At 38.6% G+C, this 25,631-nt stretch overlaps 1 protein-coding gene across 1 annotated transcript in view; it reads left to right on the top strand.

Annotated features, from left to right (window-relative positions):
* The window catches only part of kcnma1a (potassium large conductance calcium-activated channel, subfamily M, alpha member 1a), a 125,245-nt gene that overhangs the window by 50,724 nt on the left and 48,890 nt on the right, over window positions 1-25,631 (top strand). The window contains exons 3-5 of the mRNA XM_054600845.1: window positions 6,572-6,633; window positions 18,288-18,381; window positions 18,990-19,101. Coding sequence (XP_054456820.1) covers window positions 6,572-6,633; window positions 18,288-18,381; window positions 18,990-19,101 — 268 coding nt within the window. The remainder of the gene's footprint in view (window positions 1-6,571; window positions 6,634-18,287; window positions 18,382-18,989; window positions 19,102-25,631) is intronic.

Below are 25,631 nucleotides of genomic sequence, written 5' to 3'. Positions count from 1 at the left end.
TTCTGTCTCATAAAGGCCACTCGGGTTAAATGGAGCCATTTACCGGGCGGCAGCATCAGTGATCAGAAGAAATCTGAAGAAATACAATATCATAAATCATAATTCAGAGATGAAAAAAACAAAAACATTGTGGGGGCCTGCCAGTTTATTTGCAATAATTTCTTGTTCTGTAAAATGAAATAATGCCCCGCATGCTGTCTGAACAGTAAGACTGGGTATGATTGTAAAATTGTTAATTTCCATACATAGCAATTAGTAGTAATGCAAATGGCCATAGCTGTGTATCTTTAACCTCTTTATGTATTTTTCTAGTGCTAGAGCTACAACTAATAATTATTTCCCTTAGCAATTAATCTGATGATTATTTTCTCAACTAATTAATTCATCCTTTGGTCTACAAAAAAAAAATAGTAAAAAATGCCTTTCACAATTTCCCAAAACCCAGGGACTTTAATTGTCTTATTTTGGACAACCAACAGTGAAAACCCCAAAATATTAAGTGTACAAATAAGGATACCAGAAAAATATTCAAATTGTAAAAGTTACAACTTACTCTACAGCTCTATTGTTTTTTAATACATACTTGTAGTGGGGCACCACAAAACATGCAAACCTTCACATTAGCCCTGGCTGTCTGCTTGTTGTAGCTTGTTGGTTTGCACCTGTCCTGTGACGATGCCAAAGTTCATTTTAAGCAGAGTCAGCGTTCTGAAAGTGTTACATTTCACACCATGTTTGTATCTTCACACTTCCAAATCAGGCATAGTCCCAGTAGTATCGCCTTTTGAGTTTTGCAGTGTTGTGTTGAAATACATAAAGAGCTTTAACACAAACTCTGCTATAGACAAAGGTGCCTTTTTCCACTTTTAAAATCAGCCCATAGAATCATGTATGGTTAAATGCAGTTTCATAATTTCCCCCTTTTCCATGAACACACCATTCCGAACAATTCCTTGCAGCTGAATCCATCCCTCTTGTCTTGGAGAGGAAAGTCTTTTGGGCTACCTGCCACGGTCATTGTGGCTGCCAGGAAGTTACTGGGGCGCTTGGCAATGAGGGAAATGGAAACTGGCTCCTGTAGTGCTCAAAGCAATTATTAGTCATGACATCAGCAACATTATTGACAGTGAAAATCTATCATTTTCTAGGGTTAAGTTAATTTCACACTTGCACTTTTCTACACCCGAGACCGTTTTCCAATGATGTTTGTGATGATCATCTGTTATAAATCACATTTTTTGTTGCTACAGAAAAGAAATGATTAAAAATGTTGAATTACCAAATAGGTACAAGGCTGTATAGGTTCATTAGTTTGTGAAGCATAATCTTTGGCTGCACATTGAAATATGACATTGTTGATGAATGATAAAGAGGATTCTAAAAGGACAGAATAACGTCCTTCTACTGATCCTACACCGGTCTCTCCAGAGGCAGTCACTGCATGACCTTGGACGGTAACACAAAAGGAGCCGGCTGTGGCAGAGCCAGGCAGGAGAAGAGATGAACAGAGCAAAGAGAGATAACACTGTGTTGCACTGTGTAGCTTATTTTCTCCCTTCTCCACTCTGACCATTTAAATAAAAAATAAAAATGTAATTGCCTTATTTTCTTAGGAATAGTCTTGCATGTTTATCAGCTATAAAGACAGATTGGATGTATCAGCAATGGCGGTTCTAAATACTATTGTGATGGTGACACATTTCATTACAGAATAATAATTAATGTAGTAATTTTGTCGTGCATCTTATTTCTCTTTAATTTTTGGATCTTAAACTCATCTCCATTAGGCTCAGGTAAATTAGTCAACAGTTGATTTGGACAATGAGATCCACTTCAACACACACCAATGCAAAAGATTGTTTAATATATTTAGAAATAAAATACATTCATGGTTTATATACTAGCTAGTTCTTTCTTATTCTGAACACAGACTTGTGCATGGTTCCATTTATTATCAATCCCCATTGAATAAAGCAGGACATGTTTGGTTATTCTTGTCCAACTGGTATTTATGTTCTCATATGAATTGGTATGCCTGTGGTACATCGGTTCAGTCGCACAGTAGGAATCAGTAGTCTGTCTTGAGTTATGCAGTGTGTGACTTGAATACAGAGTGTGTTATTCTGACAGGCTGTAAGATCATTCCTACACTTTCGAAGCTGGTCTAGAGCCCCCTGCCATTTGAAGCGGAGGGAAAGGGGCAATCAGGTTGTGTGCTGATGTATGGATGTGTGCCATCAAAGTTTAATGTCGTTTTCATTTGTTGACATTTCCCCAGTGAGAGCTCACACTCTCACCTCCTGCAGTGACACGTGATTCTGTTTCCTTTTGTGTCTCAGTCTGCATTTGACGCTATAGACCCATGTCTGAGAAGCAGTATTGGTATAAGTCGAAATACAAATATTTTTATGAAAGCAAATACTTGGATGCAAATGTTTGTGCTGCAGTGCAAACATAATTTGATGAATGAAGGTATGCAATAGAGTTGCGTGTGTTCTGTTTTACTGACGTGAATTATTCTAAAAAAGCGTACCAAATATGAATCAATATACTGACCGAGCTTTTTTATACTGGTTTAGCCAGAGCTTTCCTTGGCGTGGACCTCAGAAATCCGTCTTGGCTGAGGCATCAATCGAACATTTTGGAGCTCCTCTCTGGCTAACCCAGGGAGCCAGGCCAGATTAATGAACAAGCTTATCCCGATGCCACACAGTACTGATGGGAATTCTTGACTCCCCACCGAGGATATCCGTTCATGTAATCTTGGGGAACCCATAGGATTCTTAGAAAGTATTTATTTCAGTGTTTGTCCCAAAACAAATTCTAGTCCAGATTTCCTCTTATTTCTAACCTAACTACACATGCCTGCAAGGATATTTGTTTTCCTGCCTTTGATGCGGACCTCTAGAAGCTCAGTAATAATAGCATGCAGATCAGTTCACAATTGGGCTGCCTCATAAGCCCCAGGGTTTGGATTTTATTAAGATTTTGCACAAGTATTTAATGTATGAATTAACTTAAATAGCTTCAGATTCAGATTCCTTCTATATACTTTGGGCCCAGGCATTAATGGAGATGGTATGTGAACAGTGAATTCATTTAAAACCTAAAAACTTTAAAAATGTATAAACTAAAGTTTAAGCGGCATTTACTGATTTAATAAGTCACCTATACCATGATAGAAGATTTCATCTATTTTGCCCACTACTATCAACTGGATCCAGGTGTGTATACAGAGAGCTGTATCTTCAGTCCTCCCTTTACTTTTGTCAAGAGACATTTTTTTTAGGTTCATAGAACATGTTTACATGCTTTAATGTTTAAAAAAATTTTATTTTTTTTATCTCATATTGCTTGTCTGAATATACCTGTTTTCAACATCTGCCGAAACAGTTTTGCGTTGTTAGGCAACAGCTTGGCTCCATGTTTATGTCCTGTCAGCTGATGTAATTTACGTCCATTGCAACCGGTAATAAACTGGTTGGTTACGGTTGAATCTGTGAAATGGTTTTCATAGTGTATAGTTGTGACAACATAACCTTACTGCTTGTTTAAAGGCACCGTTTCTGACTATGGTCTGTGTGTAACTATCCTTTGATTGAGTATTTCAAAACTTTCCCAGTAAAAAAAACCATGAAATTCTCACTTTTTTAAATATGGGACAGTTAACTGACAGTTATCTCCTCAATTTTGACCGTTTGAACTGCGATGCAGAGGAGACCGCAGGCTTTGAGTTACCACTCTCTTGACCTGGTAGGCCTTAATGTGAAGCGATTATTCCGCACGCTGTCAGCCCGCATCACCTGTCTGTGAGACTAGGCTCTCTTCTGGTTACAGGGTGCTCTTAAGAGACAGAAGATGTCTTTAGACAGGATCCCTTTTGGAGGAGGAAGTCTTCTGACTTAGTTTTAGGGCACTTCACATAATATATGAGCTCCCAAAATGATTTGAACTGCCAAATAAAGTGAGAGCGCCAGACTTGCATATATGTTTCTAGCCTACATGTAAGTCATTACATGTTATTATGCGTTAACAGTGTCATTTGAGAGCTGCCACATTTAGCCCTCTTGCAATACTGGAACTTGAAACCCGCACACATTGAAGTGCAACACACACACACACACACACACACACACACACACACACACACACACACACACACACACACACACACACACACACACACACACACACACACACACACACACACAATTTGTCGCTGCCCTATATTACACTTTCAATCTTCCAGTATGGCTGCTAAAGTGCACCTCGGAAAACAACTGACAGATTTAGCTTTGCACTTTAAATATAGAAAGGGATAAGCCAATGAAAACCTACACGGCTATTAACGAGAAAACATAGACATCACGTCCGAATGCTCCTCCTTTGACATGATGCCGACCAGTTTGTCAACTGTGACTCACTCATGTCATCTTACCACATGTGAATCATTAATCTGCATACTGTATCACCAGCCCCATTAAGTCATTTACAACTACTACAGCTGCAGCAACAGCTATACTTGGCAATCCTGTTTTTAAATTTCTCCCTTTCTCTTGTAGGCGGAGGGAATGCCCCTCTGCCATTACCATTCTTGTAGATTGTGGGTTTGAGGTCCACAGCTAGCCCTTGTACACATTGTGAGTGGTAGACATAGTGAGAGTGTGTGAAAGAGGGAGAAAGGGTGGGGGATGGGATAGAGGGGTGGACCAGCTTTCATAGCTGAATAACTGGGTCAGTTTAAGATGATGACGCTTCTTATCTCTACACCTCATTGCAGGGAGTTCACTGCACAGCTTTTCAGCAACCAACCACTGCTCAGCCATACATCTTTCTTACCCTTTCTCCCGCCCTCTCTATCTCCCCTTTCTCTTTCTCAGCCCTTATGGCCCTGCTACTACCACAAAGAGTAGAAGCACAAACTAGCTCCAAGGAAATGTCAGTATATATGCATTTATATGCATTGTCTGCACATGACATTTAAAGGCAATGCTTTAAAGTTTCACAGGAAAAAACTTTTGTTTGTAGTCCATCAACTTAGATTTGATGATGTCATCCCATATTGTGGAATGTGGTTGTGTCAAATAATAATTTTCCTTTCTCTCTGCAACACCTAAAATAGGGCTCAGTAATTTCGTATTCCACTTCTTTAAAATTGTAGGACACTCTAACCCGAGAAAAAAAAAGAAGTCAAAATTGATGCAGTAGAACCACAGGTATCTTCCTATTTATTCCATGCATTCTTCTACCTTGTAAAAACCTGCTGTCAACATTAACTACAATGCAACATCAACCACATCTTTCTGACTCCACAGCCGCAGATATTTTTCATTCAAAAAGCCTGATGTTATCGTAGAGTTTCAGCTTGAGCCTTCTCCCCATCTCCTTTGTGTAGAACTTCATTGATGTCGTTGAATTGCAAGGTTATTCTGATCCTGGACAACCATGTGACCAGGATTGCCATAGTCCTCCATTCAAGTAGCAAACGATTAAAATGCATGGCGATGTTTTTTTTACTTAATACCTCAGTCACAATGCATAGGATCAATCCAAAGGACCATCGCATGAAAGTAATCAAGGTCCCATCATCAATAATGAATGGCACAATCAGCAGGGACCGTGGGCTCCTATTGTGAGATGGCTGAATGGCTCCCTGCAGGGGAGAAACTATTGTGCACGGCCACACTGGTCAGCTGTTTCGAAGATGATGATTATGATAACAGAAAACAATATCAAAATATGTCCATTTACAACACTAAATTTGAAGGTTTTGTCTGTGTTATACTATAGTAAAAGTTCATTCAGTTTTCAGTTTTTACAGTATTTCATTCATTCAAATTTTGTGTCATCAAGAATAAACTAGATAAGATATTTTAGCCCACAAAAAAAGCATTCTTTGTTCACTTTTCCTATATTCCTATATTTAAATTAATTCACTAACTATATTAATTGCACTCATTTGTTTTTTTTTCCATAAATCATTAAAAATATATATGTTTAATGAATAATTTGTGTAGATGCACAGTTCTTGTCCTGCTGCTATCACCGCAGGTTGCCTTACTTTATTTTACCTTGCCGGTCATACTGTATATAGTCACTGAAACATTATACAGACCAAAGTCCAGCAGGGCCACAATCTCAAACAATGCAAGCACGGAATCAGCGCAGTGGTTGAGGAGTGCATGTCAACACTTGATAACTGTGGTCCTGTCTAAGCACTTCCTCTCAACACCTCCGACACATTGTTGCTGCTCTTCTGTGCTGTTGAGCTTACAAATGTGTGCCATTTACTTGCTTCCTATGATTGTGCTGGCTTGACTGTGCCTGTATTAACAGGCTGTATTTGCTGACATGAGGGTGAGCATTCATTATTCTGCTCATGTTTTTTGAAAATGTTCTGCAGCACACAGGAGGCTAGTCACTGTGTAATTACAGATACTGTAACTAGTGTTTCCTATTGTGTCCCCAACTGAATAATTTGTTTACTATAGAGTACATTAATGAGCACTAGACTTTTGCTGCTCTATGCATGAAAGTAATTTCTCTATCGTCTGTGACTTTCTCTCCTTAGGTGGTGTTAGTCTTTGCGCTCAGCATTGGGGCCCTTGGAATATACTTCATAGACTCCTCGGAGTAAGTATCAATTTTATGACATGTTTTCTGAAATGATTGATCTGAAAAATGAACTTTGCTTGTATTTGTTGCATGCATGTATATTGGTCTACATGTGTATCTGGATGATAGGTGCACACAGAAGTCCTTACTCATCTCAACACACTGCAATTTCTGAAATGCAAATGCAAATATTCACTCCCCCACAAGCCGCACACGCATACAAGCACGCACATACACACACTCACACTCACACACATCTGCATCAGAGGATTTTTCAATGGGAGGCCTGTCAGTTTCCATGGTAACAGAGACAGGCAGTTACTGTATGTGTTGGGTAGTTGTTCTATGTGTGAGTAAGTAAGTAAGTAAGTAAGTGAGTTTGTGTGTGAATTGTCAGTTTATGCATATCCCTGGCTGACAGTCACCCAGAGACGGATTGCAGGCCCGGCATCTCTCCGATAACCACTGCAGCTTCTTTCACACCACCCAGAACCAAACATAATTTTTCTTTTTTAATGTTTTAGGTCTGTTGAGTTTGTGCTTAGAAGCGTTATTGCATCATAATCTTTGTCAGTGAGTTCCATGGTTAGACTATACTTGCAAGATTCTGCATTAACAGGTAAACATAAACAGAAGAGGGGCAGCTGAAGACAGCCTCTCTCAGCCTTATTCACTCTGATTGGTGGTCTGAAATGGGAATGGGTTTATGTGTACAGTAATAACATTTAGCTCTATATTCAACAACAAAACAATTTCAACATGTACCATGAAATACACCAAATCTATTATATTTTTTCCTTCATATGTAATACTATGGGTTAAATGTTTTTTGGCAGACCTTTTCTGCTTTTTCTGTTGATTTCTTTCAAGAAGCAGCAGAACACAATCACCTGTGTTATCTCTCCTAGGCAGTTTAAGGATCTACGTTATACTGTATGTTTGCTGATAGAAATTCTCCACTTCCTACAGTTATCAGAAGCTTCTGTTGTAGACAATTCCCCTCATTTTTGGAGCACCATTGCTCAGGGTTCACTGATTTTAAATCAAAGAAAAAGAAGCAATTTATTGTTTCCAGTTATGTAGAAGTTGTTGCATGTGCCTCTGGCGGTGAAATAACTAAAGATGTTTTTCTATGCTCAACACAGTAACTCTGCGTGCCTTAGTCAGTATTTCATGCAGCACTGATTTACCAAAATGAAGCCTCAAACACTGCTGTTGTGCCTGCAGTTATGGAATGTTGATTGCAAAGGGACCATAGCATATTGACCTGGTACTGTATATTTTTATTTAATCATATTCATTCCTCTGTTGGCTGTTGTGCAGGATGTTATCTTTACGTAATGGCAAGCTTTAATACAATATCTTTGAAATCCTGTCCCTGCGGGAACAGAGAGTCAAAAACAGGGATAGAGATGTTAAATTGTCAAAATAAGTTAATCTAAATCCAACTTGTACAGTCTTAACTCAGCAGTGGTAGAAGATTATTCCTATCATGAATCCAGTCATCCATGCATACCTCAGGATAAAAACCTTGACTTCCTCCTGTACATCTTTATTTCTTCTTTTATATCCCTTTATCTCATCCTCTTTGCTCTCCTCTCTGCCTCTGGCATTTTTGTAAAGCAAAACAAAAGGGTTCTGGAGACAAATATGGTTCTTAAAAAAGTGTATAAATTAATATTCAGATGATGACTAGGGAGTCAAAGTTATAACCCCAAACAAGTTTTGGCCATCAATATTCAATGAATCATTCAAATCCTATACAAATAGCAGACACAGAGAATTGTTGGGATGCAGACAAGAGGCACTTATTGGAGGAAGGGTGAAATTAAACCTTCAATATGTATCAGGGTAAATGGCTTCTTGTAATGTGCTGTTACATTTATTGTTCCTGTCAGTGATACAAACAAAAAACCCACCCGAGTTACCTCATTGGGAGGCACAGGATGGAAAACATATCAATTTTATTGTACATAGATATTTTACATGTTACACTGCTCTTCAACTCTGGGAGGTTTATAATGCATCTGTAAGAGATGCCTTGAAATGAGGCCTAGAAAGACTATGGCATTATCAAGAGGCAAACCTGACAGTTGAGTATGCTTCCATTGACAGATGTGCAAACAACAAGCTATCCACTAGAAATACATAACAAAGAAGCTCAAGGTTTGCAGAGATGTACCATGCCATAACATCAAAACCTGAAGGGCAAAAAGGGGAAAATATTTAAAGCCCTGTTTGGTGCAAAGCTGTAGTTTCTCTCAACAAAGTACTTCCTTGTTGTATCTTGTGTTACAGTGCACTTATAAATGTATTTCTATGTGAGTTGGCTTCCCCGAGGCATTGCCCTGATCTGTCTGTGCTCCCATTAAGCTGAGGCCTTCACTCTACCCTCATCATCGTGATTAACTCGAGCTTGTCACTTGAGTGTGCACGTCCTCTAAGGGGGACTACTGATCAACCCAGAGCAGGTTGAGTTGGCTCAGGGGGCTTTGACATCCTAAAAGGGGGCAGGCTTGTGTTATAGCCATACTTTCACTACAACAGCTGAGGCCAATCATGTGCTCTACACCCATTGTTACATGTCATAAAACTGACCTAATGCTAAATCTTTATAAATTGTCTACTGACAAAGACCTATTTTTACCAGCTGTGACAACGTGTGACTGGAATTGTTTTATTCTTATGTGTCTGTGTGTGGATCATTATGACCAAATGTGGTCCTGGAGATACCTACTGTAGCTGGAACTACCATAGTTTTTGAGTGCTTTGCTAGGTGTTTATATGTCTGTCTGTCTGTCTGTGGACAGATTTTGTCAATGCAATAGCATCACAGCTGTGCAAGATTCAGTCACAAAACCTTAAGTGTGTTTAGTTGAGATTAAAAAGAAGGCTGACTTTGAAGATTGTCCTGGTCCGAGCAAAGCGCTGAACACCCCCAGCCCCCACTTAATGCCCCTAGCATTGTGGCTGTTGTGATCCCATCTCTATTTGACACCCAAAGATTATCATCCGCACTGGCTGCCACATAAACAGTGGGATAGTAAACCACAAAGCTAAGATAAGGCTCAGGGTTGTGTCTGAAATATATTTTGTATTTTATGACTACCTCAGTGAAGTGTGTATGTCCTTGGGGCAAGGACATAGACACACTGGGTAAAATGCTGGAGAAAACCCTACCTTTCTGGTGGCCGGGCACCCGTCTCCCAGGGACTGTTTTGTCCTAGCTTTTGACGGGTGGGGGTTTTCTACCAGGAGCTCTGTTGGACATTATCCTGCAGCAAAGATCCACAGAAAAACACTGCAAAGCCTTCTGTGGAAGCAGGTAGACAGAGTTTGAGAGGAAGGAATTGTTCATTGGCTGCCCTCCCAGTTGTGGACAGAGATTACTGATCATCAACTTGGCAACTGAGTTGTAGTTAAGTTTATGAATGAATTGGAATGAACATGTGGCTTCCCTGAGAATGATCATCCATCTGTTTTTTTTTTGACCATGTGGTTCTTTACCCCAGTTCTGGGCAACACATGGTAACGTATGATAATATGATGCCTTTTCTGTTCCTCCGCAGCAGACATCACTTGCCAAACTGACGCTATTTTTGAGCTATTTTCAAACGGAGGATACTGCGTCCTATCCTGCCCTCTTTGGAATCTGCTTTAATACCTTGGCTCATCTCTCATCCTTCATCCCTTCTTTTTCCTCCTCTGTGCTTCCATGAAACAAATAGAGAGGAATGTAGGACAAAGTCTCTGCAGGCTGCTCTTAAAGGGATGCCCTTGTTCCTGCTCCACTTCTGTTTCTATTTCACTCCTCTCTCGACCCCTTCCGTCCACACATACAGGCTTTCACATGCACACACTTGCATAGTCATGTTAACTCGCAGATTCGCACACATATATAGACAACCCATTTTTCTCTGTTGTTTGAGAGACCTCATAAGCAGCGGTCTGTGGCTGTAACTCTAGCATTAGTGTGAGATCAATGTCACTGAAAAAACAAACAGTGCCTAATGGCTAATTAATGGGGTAAGGTGAGAAATATGGCTGAGTGGTGAGACAAACTTGGCAGACTTTGTGGCGATGAACGGTAACCTGTATAAGGACATGTCCTTGATCTGGATGGATTGAGGCTCCAAGTGGGTCAGAGAAGTCCTTGTAACCAGGAGTAGACTTAAGTTGTAGTTGATACCGTTCTAAAGTGGCTTCAGATTAAATACGCAAACATTGGCAGAAAGAAAATGACTCATTTAAAAATCTAATTATCAGCCCTTTTCTAAAATAGCATTTTATACCTTTTCACATGCTTGTAGGGATAATCTAAATGAGGGATTTATTATCAACATTTGGTCTGAAAAAAAGAGAGAATATGAAATGTCAACATCACACTCATAGATAATAAGCTTTTGTGAGTCCAATGGAACATCGCAGGGCTGTTTTATGATTGTTGGGCATCTCCAGTAGACTGAGCATGATCTGAGAACGAACGTTGCCAACTTTCCTGTCCTGCTTCGCTCACATGGAGTGAAGACGAACATTAGTGTGATAGTAAAACATGTTAGCCCTCAAGTATTATTCTAATGGGGTGAAAAATAACCCTGGCTGTCACTCTATCTGGTAAATGCAGCTTTAGCCATGAAACACTGATTGAAGTCTAATGAAAAAAATTACCGGAGAGATTAGCAAAGTCACTTAGCAATGTGATCATTTTTCTGGTAACAGTGTTTATCAAAGTCATCATGTCAATATAAAAGCCATTTGCTGTTGCAGTTGCCTGATAGCCATCAATGCAGAGCGGAAGGGCTATTTTGAGAGAGCAGCATGAACACAGCATGAGCCAATTTCAGAACATGCAGTTAATAAAGATAAATACGATTAAATTGAAATGATGAGTGCCTTTGTGGCTTTTTTTGTAATGTCAATCCACAATTTAAATTCACGTTAACTCTTTTAGCTTCCACTCAGATAGTTCAATATTTAAAAATGAAACATACATAATATTTTAGGAAGACTATTACCAAATGCACCACTTTTGATTCATTAAAAAATAGCACTTATATTATTATTGTTCAAGAATGCAACTGGACGTCACATGTAATGAATAATGATAGACGGCCAGAAACAGCATGAAAACAAGCCATTTTGTACCCGCCACCACGGCTACCAAATGATTTAGCATAATTATATAGATAGCAAATTGCCTTGTTTACAGTTCCCATGAACAGCGCTTACATTTGATGAGAGTGCGAACCAAGACATACCATGGATCCAAAAGGGGAAATGCACTAGTGTTTTTACCAAACATATAAGTGTAAAACACCCTTTGGGTAGTAAACCGATTAGTTTCCTATCATCAATGTTACATTTTAAATAATTTACTTACACTTTTACTTTCTCATTGCTGGGATGAACTCAAAGTCAGCTTGCAATTATTATATTACGATGGACTAAAAATTTGAAGGAAGAGTTTTGCTATAGATTACATGAATAACCATCTAAAAATGTATATAGATTTTATTAATGAGGGTATAAGAATAGGGTTGTTATAATGGTTGTTATAATGACCAGATTAATATCATTTGTAGACAGTGTTGGGTAAGTTATTTTAGAAATGTAATTCTGTAAGTTACATATTACTAGTTACCCTGTTAAAAGGGTAACTAGTACTACTAAGTAATGTAATGATTTTAATTACTTAATCAAAGTAATTTAGCTTATTCAATTTGATTACATTTTGATCACTTACTAACAAATGTGTTAATCTGGGCAATACATCTAAAAGTCCTTAAAACATTAACTTCAACCAGAATATGTAAACTTAACAACTGTACTCAACATTGAATACTGTATGAAAAGTCCTTTATTATAACCTGAATTAAAATTGGAACAGAATTAATGTTATATTACTCTGTGTAATCCCAAATTAGTCCCCACACTCTGTGTTGATTAGTTTTTGCACTGATTGAAAGTTATTTCAAATGAGGATATCTAAATGCACTGATTTAATGATCCTGAAATAGAATAAATTAAACCCATCACCACCAATTTCGTTTGCTTGACAATGTCTATCACTGTGCTGATAACCACTGGCTATGGCACATAATTACAGTTCATATCTCCTAATTGGTTTGTGTTCAAAAGACGAGTGATATGATGTGTGTAGTTTAGCTTCTGCTGGCTTCTGAATAAATTAACCATAAACCAAAGTGGAAGTGTAATTTTTCTCTTGCAAAGATGGAGCCTATTTTTACATTGCTGTCTTATTCACTCTCTCTCTACTTATATTTCAAATATGTTTTGTTGCTGAGCATATTGTATGAAGTTCTGGTTTCCTTTAGTGATGTGCTATTTTCACTCACAAACTACTCCTTTAGACTCTAAAATAAATAATGTCTTTGTAGAGGAAAATGCTTGAAGCGGGATGCAAGTCATTTGCATTCAGATGAAAAAAATGTTGTTAGCTATTTTTAGCCTCTGGGTAGAGGTTTTATTTGTCCATTGCCCTTGTGGTACTAAAGTATTTCTTATTTTAGTAATGGTGCCTTGTCCTAAATCAATCATTTAAGTACTAACCTGGCCTTCTTTTTAAGCTTCACAGACCTCTCCCTTCTGTGTTCCCTAAACACAAATGCACTATACTCAGGAGAAATACTGCATGTAAGCCAGAGATTCAGTTATTGTGCTCAAATCGCATTCAACGTGCATTCATGTATTTCTGTTTGGGTTGTATGTTGATTGTATGGGGTGTCTGGAACAGACTGTGAATCTGTAACTACATTCTAAGATGCTTATGAGCTTACTAGAGCAGAAGAATTTTGTGAGATATGAACAATGACTCAGATTTGGTGCGTTGTACTGTGGTTGTGAGCATTAGTCAGTGTGCAGTTGTTGTTGTTTTCTCAGGGGGCAACCTTGCTGTTGCTCCTGCAGCTAGCCAAGGTCATGTGCGGGCTAATAAAGGGCTGGCTCCTGTTCACTGGCCGAAGGTGACTATTTTTAGAAGAAAAAATCATCAAAATACTCCTTTGCCCTTGTGCAAAAACGAGGTTTACTTGTCTGGTTGCGGTTCTCTGAGGCAGAGTTCCTGGTCAGAGGAAGTTGACGTGGGAAACATTTTATCTCCTGAAATAGACTTACATGCTCTGCCCCTTTCCTTGGGCAATCGCTGTTCTCCTGTGTGTGCTGTGTTGGTTCATCTGTGTATGTTTGTGCTAGCTTTGCTAATAAGCAGTAAGTGGGGTAAGGGAGGGACTAGTGTGGTGCAGGCATTCACCAAGACGAACACAAGAAGCTCAGGAATATTCAGGTATTTTTCCATATATAAATACAAAATCGAAAAATAATCAAAACGAGCTTTCGATTTCAACCTTCGAGGTGAAAACCAGGATTGACGATTCTCCCAGTATTGTTTTTCTCTCCATCCACGCCTACTTGTGTGCATCACGAGGAAGGCTAAATTGCAAAGTATATTACTCAAGTTGCATAAACAACAACAATTTCCTTTTGTTTTAAGAGGTTGTTCCCAATCGACAGGAACACAAGTTATTGTTATTACATGCGAAATAAATATCATGTTTTTAACATGTAGCTTCTCTTTAAATAAAGAAATTTAAAATATAAAGGACAGTTGTCAGGGCATGAAACCAATGATCTGTTGATCTTAACGAATCAAGTCTCTGTCGTCTAATAATGGCATAGCATACAGCATACCTCTGGGAACACAGCCCCCCTCCCTTTTCACTCTCTTTGTCACTTTCACATCTTCCCCTTATCCTCGCCCTCTTACTGTCACTGCCTCTCTTCTCACCCTCTCTCTTTTATCTCTCCGTGTCTTACCGCTGTCTTCCTTTCTCTCTCTCCCACCTCTTCCTCTCTCCTCTTCCTGCCAGGCAGGATGTTGTAACCCCAGTCTGTGCCAGGGCTGAAGGAGTTATAAGAACTGTGGTGGGCAGATCTATTTTCTGCAGGACACTGGCAGCATGTGGTCAGGAATCCCCTGTGATTGAGGAGTGTGAAGTGACATTGATAAGAGGAATTAGAAATACCACTTGTCTTCCATGCTCTTTGTGTTGGAAAGAGACACAGAAACAGAAACACCTTTTTTTAACTAAATCCAATACATAAGCCATGGAATTCATAACACATTTCAGAAGCTAAAGCTGCTCAGTTTTTGTTCTGACTACATCAATGAAGAAGTCAATGACTGGGTCAGAGATTGTATGTTAAAGGTGCTTTTCCAGCATTTTTGGCCCTATGCTATGGAATCAGTGCTCAGGGACACTGGATTGATTTTTAGGGTTGTTCGCAAATTTCGAGGGCTGCTCTTCCAATCTAATTCACACTTGGCAGGTGTATTGCTAGGGACCTAAGGGAGTGCGGTTCCATGGTGTAATTTGGACACATGTTCAATACTGATGCGCTTTGAATAAACAAGCGAACAGCGCTCTGTGCAGCAGTGGGGGGGAGGGGGGCTTTAGGGCTGTGTAGCCTGTGTTGAGCATGTTGTCTTTAGAAGGCGGCTGATTGACTGCTGTTCACTTTTGCTGATGGATTTGTAATTTGACAAAATCATAACTTTGTCCCTACTATTAAGACCTGCATTAATTGATTGGCCCTTGGGGGCAGCACATCAAGTTTTAAACTCAATATTTATGCATCCATCAGACACAGAGCAACACAGAAACTTACAGAATGTCCAACCACTTTTTAGGGAAATAATTTGGTCTTTGCAATAGTTGCTAAATGCTCAACTGTGTTTTTTCCATTGGCAATATACAATATTTATCATTTAGAGTAGATTAGATACATTTTGAATAAATATCTTAATAGATATAAATACATTATTTGGAAATATTGCTTTGATGTTAGCAGATAATGGATGGCTCACTATTAAGCTGTTTGTGTATAGGTGACGAGTCACAGCTCTACTCATGCAGCACATCTCATTTTTATCTATTTGCTTCTTTTGCTCCTTCTATTTGCTCCTTTTAATGCAGCATTGTGTTTATGAGGTATTTATAATGCCAGATGATATATTCAAACATGATGACTTGCCACATAAACAGCGGCTAACTCATTCTTGTGTTTTTTTCTTTTCAGTCCTAAGCCATTTTTCGAAACACATGCAGCAGCTCCACAATTATAGACTGCAAAACTCTCCTACCCTGCACTGATGAACCCTTCATTTCCTATTGTGCCTCTGAGCTTAAGAGAGAAACCATATGTCTGCCTGATGTGTCTTCCCACTACTTTAGCTAATGATAAGCTGTTCTTTCAAATAACGATTATAAAAATGACTAAATTAAAGTTCTCAGAGTGTAGCCTTTGTGCTGCCTTATAGTGCCAAATCAAGACAAATTCAATGTACCACTCAGTTCCTGCTGTGTGCCGCCATGTTCCCTCTTTGTTATGGAGAATGCTTTGGGTCACGTGACTGTAGATGAGCGGTTATACAGAATTAGGCCAGAGCTGGGCCTGAGGGGAAATGCCACAGTGACCACTCCAAATGGTGTCTTCAGTGTGCACCATCTGTGTTTGTGTATGTGCGTACGTGAATTTGCATTAGCGTAGGTATGTGCAATCTCTTGGACAAGGGTTTTAAGGGTTAGCTGAGGTTGTGGTTTCAGCTCACGAAACGCATGAGCTTGTGTGTTGTGTAGACGGATGTGAGGAATATTCAGCAAGCTTAGGGTGTAGGTTTTATTTATGACGTTCGTTTTAGCATTCTTGTTTAGTTTGGTGCCTACAGAATCACAAAGAGATGCCGGTGGTGAGTTATTAATCGAGTATTTAGGCCAGATCAATGTTAACTCTGTCTAGGGGTCAGAAGCGAATTAGCCTTTGTCCGAAGTCTGATGGCACTGTATGAGAAAATGCCTTGAGACCAAAAAAAAGTCACTTTAGTTTTAAAAAACTGCTGCATAAACCAGACTCATTCTAATCATCGTGGACATGAGCCAGGGTTTACATCATCTTAAAGATCACATCAGTCCTTAGGATATGCTCAAGACAGACTCATGAATTAGAAGTCAGATCCATCCTCTTGGAGCAATACGTCCTCTCTGGCATGTCTGTACTCAGTCATCCATTATAATGGATCATCATGAGATAAAATGTTTGATGTAAACTGGAAGATGATTAAGCCTCTCTCTATCTTACCTCTGGAGGTTTTCGTTATGCAGTAAGCTCTGCTCTGGATCTCAATCTGTGCCCCTATGGGCTCCATGCATACCAATGTATACTTCAATGTTTGAATTTGAACACATGGGACTTGTAACTGTGTGCTCTTGTAATGGCTAAGTGTGTGTTCCCTTGCCAATCTGTACATTCCCGAAGGACGCCTATAGTCAGCCACACAATAATTCATATTTATGTTTTTCCCGCATTGGGACTCCTCATTACTCAGTAGCAAATATCTATAGGCCCATGACCGAGTGAAGAATAGGATGGGCAAACTGCCTATTATTTATTTTGCGAAGGGCAGCCCCTCTAATGGTTAATCATCACAAGGTAAACATGAAGATGGATTACATGACCAGACAGGCCAGACAGATCACGACTCATTTATCATCATCTGCCTTTTTTAAGCAACACCGAGCTAGCTATTCCACTTTGTTAAATGGAGAGATCTATGCTGTCTCTTTCTTCGTGTGGAGTCTCTGTCATATGAGGGAAAATCTGTGGGAATATTTGTGTTTGACAGATGCTGCATCATTTATGCATGCTGAATGGACTGTCACATGAAAGCAACTACCAATTTCACTTTATTTTCATCTTTATTTGGTTGACAGTGGTTTGTTTTTATCTAAGTCTGTTACCCCCTAGGGCTTGAAGGAGGAGTTGCACAATGTTAGTGAAACTCAATAGCATATTCCACATTTTTTAAATAGTGTTTTAAATCCCATATTTTCTTCAAATGTATTTCCATTAACAGGGGTTTTCTCAGTAACTACAAAAATATCCTACAGGCACGGATTTAGTTCAGTCAGTTTAAATGGCAAGCGTTGGTCAGCACCATTTGACCTTGACAACTTCAAGCAGACTGTTGTTACCAGAGAACAGTTTCTTATCAGTCTGTGAGCTCATGGGGGAGAAGGTGATCAGGATGAGGTCATATAAGCCTCTCTGAAGAAAAAAGGGACAAGTCACAGCATACATTTATGATGATCCTTATATGCAGGGGAGATTGATAAGTCAACCTCTTTTGGCAGAGTTGTATTTTATTGTATTATTGTTTTAACAAATTCTGTTGGCTAAAAACTCCAAGAAAACTAAAACCTTGCAAAATGAAATATTGAAGTTACATGTATGCAGAGATCTGTCTGACGTAATGCATTGGAAAGGAAAACATGGGATTTTGCATATATTAAGCAAATTGTGATGTATGTTTTTCAAAATAGTGTAATATTTCATATTTATTAATTATAATCTGTTAATATTGTGATTCACATATATTACCTATACTGATATGCAAACATATAAACTAACTGTAAAAAATCCAGAACAAAGAAAAAAGCCTAGGAAATGACATAACTTCCATAGAAATATGTCTGGGTCCCCAGTATTTGCCTACTGTGTGTTTACGGTAGAAAGAGATGAAAGACCCTTCTATTCATCAGTATCAGTTCATGACAGTAACATTTTTTCCTCTCTCTCTCTTTCTCTCTGTGCTCTAGTCCAATAGAATCCTGTCAGAACTTCTACAAAGATTTCACGTTACAAATTGATATGGCCTTCAACGTCTTCTTCCTTCTTTATTTTGGCCTGCGGGTAAGTTGGTACCTGCATGCTCATACATGCACGCAAGCATACATTTACGTGTATATACTGTATGCGTATACAGACATGCTGTAAAACACACTGGCACAAACACAATGCCAACAGCCATGCAGGCAGGCATTGTTTTACATGCATTAGAATCTACAGCATCCTTCAAAAGTATCTTTCATGCTTCTAATTTTCAACCCAAAATCCAGTATATTACATTTTTTCATCTGCTTTATGCAAAAAATAATAATTTGAGACCAACAGACAGAAACAAATACAAATACTCACACAGAATACCTTTAATTTTAACTGGCACTGTTGTCATACTGTTGCTAGCATGACTGCCATGCCAGTGCAGCATTCCAGTGATGCAAACGCAAGCCTGCCATTCTGAATGAATGAATAAATAAACTCATAAGCTGCTTACACCACCAACCACTCGCATGACTCAGCAAGTGGGATGAAGCTTTTGTCATTCTATACAGTATGTTAGCGATGCCAAAATGAGACCCAGCATGCAGTTTGAATGGTGGGATGTGGTGGAGAGGTAGCATTTTGTATAAAATTAGAATTTGATTGCCTTCTTGATGCCATCTCTTTTCTTTTGACAGTTTATTGCGGCAAATGATAAGCTGTGGTTCTGGCTGGAGGTCAACTCAGTGGTCGACTTCTTCACGGTTCCTCCCGTGTTTGTTTCTGTTTACTTGAACAGAAGCTGGCTCGGTAAGTCTGCGTATCTCTTTCATCTGTTTCTTTCCATCTCACTTTGACTCTCTTTCCTTCTCACTGTATAGCTGGATCTTTTCTTGCTTTCTTTCACCGTTTTTCAATTTTTTCTTCTCGACGCCTCCGTCTTACCGCTCCTCGTTTTCCATTTCTTTTTTCTGCCCTCTATCTTCACACGTCAACCCTCCTTTGATCACTCCCAATCTCTCTCTTTGCCTCTCAGTTCCCCTTCTGTCTCCCCATTACTGGGAGTGTGTCTCCAAGGCCCTCTTGCTTTGGGCTGCAGTCAACTTTCCCTCATCATTGAAAGTGACAGGTCTGGGTTCCTCTGATGTTTCAGGGAACACAGCAGAGCGGATTGGCTAATGGGAGTGAGAGTGACTCAGAAAAGGGCTGTGGCTCTGTGTGTGTGTGTGTGTGTGTGTGTGGTTCATTGGTAATTGCTGCGTTGAGGCGTTGCACCTGGAATATGTCACAGTGGTCCATAACAGCCATTTAATGGGCTCATTCACACTCACACAAAAAATGAACATGCAAAAGCATGTGTTGTCCCCATTCACACATGTACACACTTACATACACGCGCTCTCTTGCATGACTCTCTTGCAGACTGGAAAACACCCTAACCTGCATTACATAACCACCTACTTTTCTCAGTGCCTTCAGAGTATTGTGGCCTAAATTACACTGCAGTAAAAATAGTTTCTTTGTAGCTGGATTCTTTTTCAAGTGCACTGACACTTTTAAAACTTACTTTCATAACCATATACAATACTATACATCGTATACTTCGTTTACAACTCAGCTGAATGCAAATACAATGTTTAGCTGAGCATGACAATGGACCACAAAGGATGTAATGTCAGAATGCGAGCTATTATATGAAATATAGTCGAGGGAGTTTTAGGTTCTCGAAGCAGAAATCACTTAGACCTATGGTGTTAGATAATGTTATTGACATTTATCTCAAAAATATATCTTACATATAAAGATACATTTAAATATTCAGTTTTTTTTCCTTTAAAAAAAACAACCAGTGTCTTATTAGACCAAGTAAAAGCATCAGTTTCAGGGTCCTGCTGGTTCACTGTCACACTGTCATGGTTTACAGGGACACTTGAACAGAATGGAGCTGTTTTAATTGTTTTAGGAATTTCAAAATGTCAAAATGTCTGCTGTCAAAAAGGTACATAATATTAACTAGCTTTACTTCATTTCTGAGATCTGGGAACTGGATAATTTAGCAAAAAAGAGGTCAGACTGGACACGAAACATGAGCAACACATTGATCATGCAGGTTTTAAACAAATCTCTATGTTAGCAAAACTTATGTGAAAGAGAAAACTCAGGCGGATTTCTTTTGAAAACAGCCATCAATGCTTAAAGACATCCTGCTTCAAATTAGACATACTATATTATGTGCACACATTTCTCCTTTGCAGTCTTTTAATTTAACCAACATTTTAGCTGTCCTTTTTTTTTGTCTTTCTTCAAAATAAGAGATTAGATTAATATAGATTAGAGCTGTAGGGATTTGTAAATTAACTGATTGGTATGGTGGCAGAAAATGAATCACTAAATTTTTTAATAATCCATTAATCATTTCAGGCTAAAATTCCAAATGCTCACTGGTTTTAGCATCTCAAATGTCAGGATTTTCAGCTTTTTCCATTTTGAATCATTGTAGGTTGAAGAACTTTGGGTTTTCTGGTTTGGTTGGACAAAAATAATACTTCACCTTAGGTGCTGAGATTTTTTGTTTTTGACATTTCATTGATTAAACGATAAATCAACTGATTTTGAGAATATTTGTAATATTATTAATAATAAGAATAATCAACTCTCAACTTTGGTTATATACAGTAATAATCTTATTATACCCGATAGAAATGGCATCAAAACTATGAAACCAACACGCTGAAATAAACCTTAATTATTTGGTAATTACTTGATATAAACTAGACTATCTATATTGTCAGAGATTCAGGAATTTGGAAGTTTTGTCTTCTATGTTCTTGTTTTTACATGCCCACTGGAATCACTAAATATAGTCATATAAAAAGTAATATGAAATTCTGAAAGCCTAATCGCTGAGGTGATAAAGTTTTCTTAAAAGGCTCACTGTGTCCATGAATTTCACAGGGAACAAGCTGTGTAATGAATTAGATATGGCAAAGTCAAGTAATCTTACTGGTATTCATGATGTAAGGTGTCCTCATCTCATCCACAGAAAGCCATGGTGTTACGGCCTTGATGAGGATGATGAAAGACTGTGAAATGGTGGTCTGGCTGCTGCCTGACATTCTGCAGTGATTAATTACCTCTGATCATTAAGTATCCTGCAAATGGGCCTGATGTAGAAAGCGAAGTCACATTTTATATACATAACAGCTTCAGTATGAGTTGTTGTGTACAAACAGCAGCTAAGAGTGGGAAGATATTGTTTTTGAGAGATGCTCTATAGATTCCCGAGCTATTAATATCCATTCGTTCTCATGAAAATTATTTTGAAAAGGGAAGAATCCTGAGGACTATTTTTTTGGAAGGATACTATATCAGGTTGCATCTCCTTCAAACATTAGAGCATGTTTATTTTTGCAGTGTTGGACATATATACTGTAACCACAGAGCATTACAGTAACAGAACTCCCCCTGGCATGGCTTATGTGTATGTTTACTGGTCGTGTACTTGTCCATGCGTTTAAGGTCGCAAACAGTGTTGCAAAGCCTCCGTTATAAAATTAACAGTGCGTGTCTGCACTAGGATATGGTGTACCCTGATGGGCTGGTGATAGCTTCCAGAATACTAATGAGGTGCTGCAAGTGTCTGTTAATATTCAGGCTCTTAGGAGGTAAGACAGGAATCCTGATCAGCTCCAACATACAGTACCATGTTGTGACAGCAAAAATAAGCACAATTAATGAGTATAACATTCTGAGCGAAAAGTCAAGATATAGTGCCATATTACTGATGCTGCTTTCCTTTGGTAACCTTTGATGTGCACTGATAAATAAATTACATTTACACTTCCCTAAAAACTATTTCCCCCTTTATATATATCCTCACGCTTGACAGGGCCATAATGACTTTCCTAATAATCAATAGACTAATCCATAGTTAGTGTTACTTTCATTTAGCTAAGTGTGTATATACTGTCCTTAAACAGGCTTTGTTAGATGAAGCCAGGGTTGTTGTAAAGAGCAATGTATTGTGCTCCTCATTCCCTGTGGATTAGTTCATCTTTTCTTTTCATTCACTGCTGGGGAGTACACACCACACCAGTGTAATACATCTTAATTACAGTACCTTTTGCTTCACTCTATCAGCTGTGGTTCTGCAGTAGAAGACTGTTGGAAATCCTGTGGAGGTGTAGAATAAAAAAGACCACTAATAGGGGTTCTGCCCTGTGCTGTGTGGTAGAGTGTCTGCCCACTCTGCAACAGAGGAAGTGTACGCTTTATGCATTTCAAGATATGTTCTCCCTGCCTCTGCAAATTGGACATTGATTAAGAGGAGGTGAACGATGTGCGGCTAATGTAAGAGGGCATGTTTTTCCATGGAAAGAGGAATTAATCTCCTTTAACTACTTGAACTGAACATTGCGCCCAAGAGACTCCTGGCAGTGTAGGATTAGCATATGGCGGTTTGAAAGATGTTACAAGCTCATCTGGCTAGTGAGCCCCATTGCTCACACCCTGCTAGTTAACTTTACACTTTCCTCCTTAGTCATTGAAAAACACAAGGAACAGCAATGCTGGTTGTGATTATTTTTTGGAACAGAACCATTTTGATAATAAATGGCATAAATTTATTGTAAGATATTTTGTAATCCTAAGAGATTGAAATGTATTGTTGTCTGATTTTATGGTAGCAACCTAAACGTTAATGTTAAACTGCACTGGCTTTAAGAATGTATAATACTGTAGTAGCCTTTAGAAATGGCTTTGATTCTAACCTGCTACTGCCTCCTAGTGGTCCTCCAGTATACTGTTTAATGAGCCATTGTGTTTTCCTGCTGAAAGAGGCTTACTGACTGTAGTGCATCTGCCTTAAATGTCACTCAGTGACTGGCAGGAAGCCATGTACAGTCAAGAGAGAGAAGCTAATTTTGGAGCGTTTAAGCCTCTCTGCTGCAGCCAGGCTCCTCACGTGTCATGTTATGGCATGTTGCATTATTGCACAGGCAATGAGTTGAGTTATAAGCCAGCAAAAATGTGTTGCTGGTGTTGATTTTAATATGCACGTGCTGTCTATCCAGCATGACTGTCCAATAAGAACCACTGCTACATTAGTTGTGTGTGTTATTGCTGCATAGCATCGTATAATCTAATCCTGGCTTTGTTGACAGTATTATACCCGATGTACCATCCCAGACTGGTGATTGATAAAAGGTCCCAGTAGGCTGCTTTGCCAGAACATGTGACTCTGGCTCGCAAATCCTCAATGAAGTAAGAGTGGGCACAGACCAGGAAACCCTTTTTGAATGAGCATCTGGCCAGCTGACACTTGTGTGTGTGCAAGAGGCTTTGGCATGTGCGGGAAAGAGATTTTCTCATGCATGAACACGTGTTCAAGGGAGCAAAATTTCATTGAAAGTTTTTCAACACATGCACACACACACCTACACACACACACACACACACACACACACACACACACACACACACACACACACACGCACACACACACCGTACAGTATACCACAAACACAGAGGCTTTACACTGATTGAGAAAAATGCAATATCTAATTTTGGTACAATATCTAATATTCGTCCCCAGAAAGCCAAATATGCAACGAAATTGTTGAAGTTTCTTTTCAATCTAAAAATGTCGTCCATTTATTACTCATTTCTCTATATAATTTCAACAGAAAATGTCACTCAAAATATCCATGCCAATCTAGCAAACATATAACAGACAGCAAAGGTTCCACTTTGAAAACCTTTTGCTACAAAATATGAGCAAGCAAATACACCGTTAAGCATAAATATTAATCATAATGTTCTATCATTTAATCTCTTAACATTTTCTTAAGTAAAATAATACCTGAACAAAATGTATACGGTTATTCAACCGAGAATTCCACAATTTGTTAGAATACACAGATATAAAAAACTGCTTCAATGTAGTACCTTAATACATTTTTCGTAGGAGAAATATATCTCTTATTAATGTGAAAGTATCAGTATCACAAAGTACAAAATACTTTGTTCCAAGTACCTCAAAATTTAATTTAAATAAACTTGAATAAATGTATTTTGTTGCTTTCCACCATTGATTGTAACTATGCAACTCAGTAGACTTACTACACATGTGGTAGCTGAGTAATTTCATTGACAATATTTTGGCAGACAGGTTTAACCTTAAGGAGGTGGTATGCTTTAAATGAACAAAAGTGCATTAAATGTTGTACCCCTATATGCACGTTTTTTCTAAAGACAAATATGTTTAAACCACACTTGAAGATGTGTCATAGTAGTCTAGAGGGACAAGACACGAAACATTTTACAAATTCGGATATTGGCGCATACTTCTGGACAGTCTGTTATCACCGCCATTCTTGGCATTGCATTCTGTTTTACACACAAAAAGTAACAGAGTTAGTTGTATAAAGATTTTGTGTGTGTGCTTGTATAAAGTGGGTATGATTGTTTGATTGGTTTGTTGTGGGAAGTTACAAAATTGTTAGTTAAACCTCTCAGCTGCAGCTCAATAGTACTTTGCTACTGTAACCAGGCTTTGTAAAGTACAAGTGTATACTACTACTACTACTAATAATAATAATCTTTATTTATATAGCACATTTCATACAGACTATGTAGCTCAAAGTGCTGTACATTTAAAAAATAAATAAAAACAGAAAACATTTCAACATATAAATAAGAACTGGAAAACATTTTACATTTAAGATGACAAATAAATAAATAAAAATGAATAGACATAAAAGTGTTTAAATACATAAAATATCATTTGAAAGACAGATTTGGGACTCTGTGGAGCGCACATAAAGTGCTGTGAAAAAAAGAAGGCTTGGCGAAATAGATATGCTTTTCAATGATGCTTGAAAATGTCAACAGAGGTTGCCTCTCTAATGTTTTGGGGTAGGCTGTTATACAGCATCTCCAATATTCTTTTCCCAGGGGTTTTGAGGAACTAGAAACCCAGTGGAGGATCTAAGGGTTCATGGAGGATCACAGAGCAACAGGGAGTCTGTGATGTAGGTCTGTCCTAAGCCGTTAAGAGCTTTGTAGACAAGTTAAACAACTTTAAAATCAATTAAGGAGGCTATTGGTAGCCAGTTCAACGTAGATGAAGGCATGCATTAATTTATCTGCATATTGCTCAGTCAATAAAGGCTGTACTTTCCCAATGTGTCTTAAATGGAAGAATCACACTTTGGTCACTTTATTAATATTGGGCACAAAACTTAAGTCAGTGTCTAACACCTAGACTTGTTACCTGTGGTTTGATTAGGTGAGTTAGATGACCAAGTTTTCTCCAGTAAGGCAACCCTCTTGGATTTGGG

This window comes from Anoplopoma fimbria, chromosome 6 (genome assembly GCF_027596085.1).
Source record: "Anoplopoma fimbria isolate UVic2021 breed Golden Eagle Sablefish chromosome 6, Afim_UVic_2022, whole genome shotgun sequence".
Taxonomy (NCBI): domain Eukaryota; kingdom Metazoa; phylum Chordata; class Actinopteri; order Perciformes; family Anoplopomatidae; genus Anoplopoma; species Anoplopoma fimbria.
This window is presented reverse-complemented; position numbering and strand designations above follow the sequence as displayed.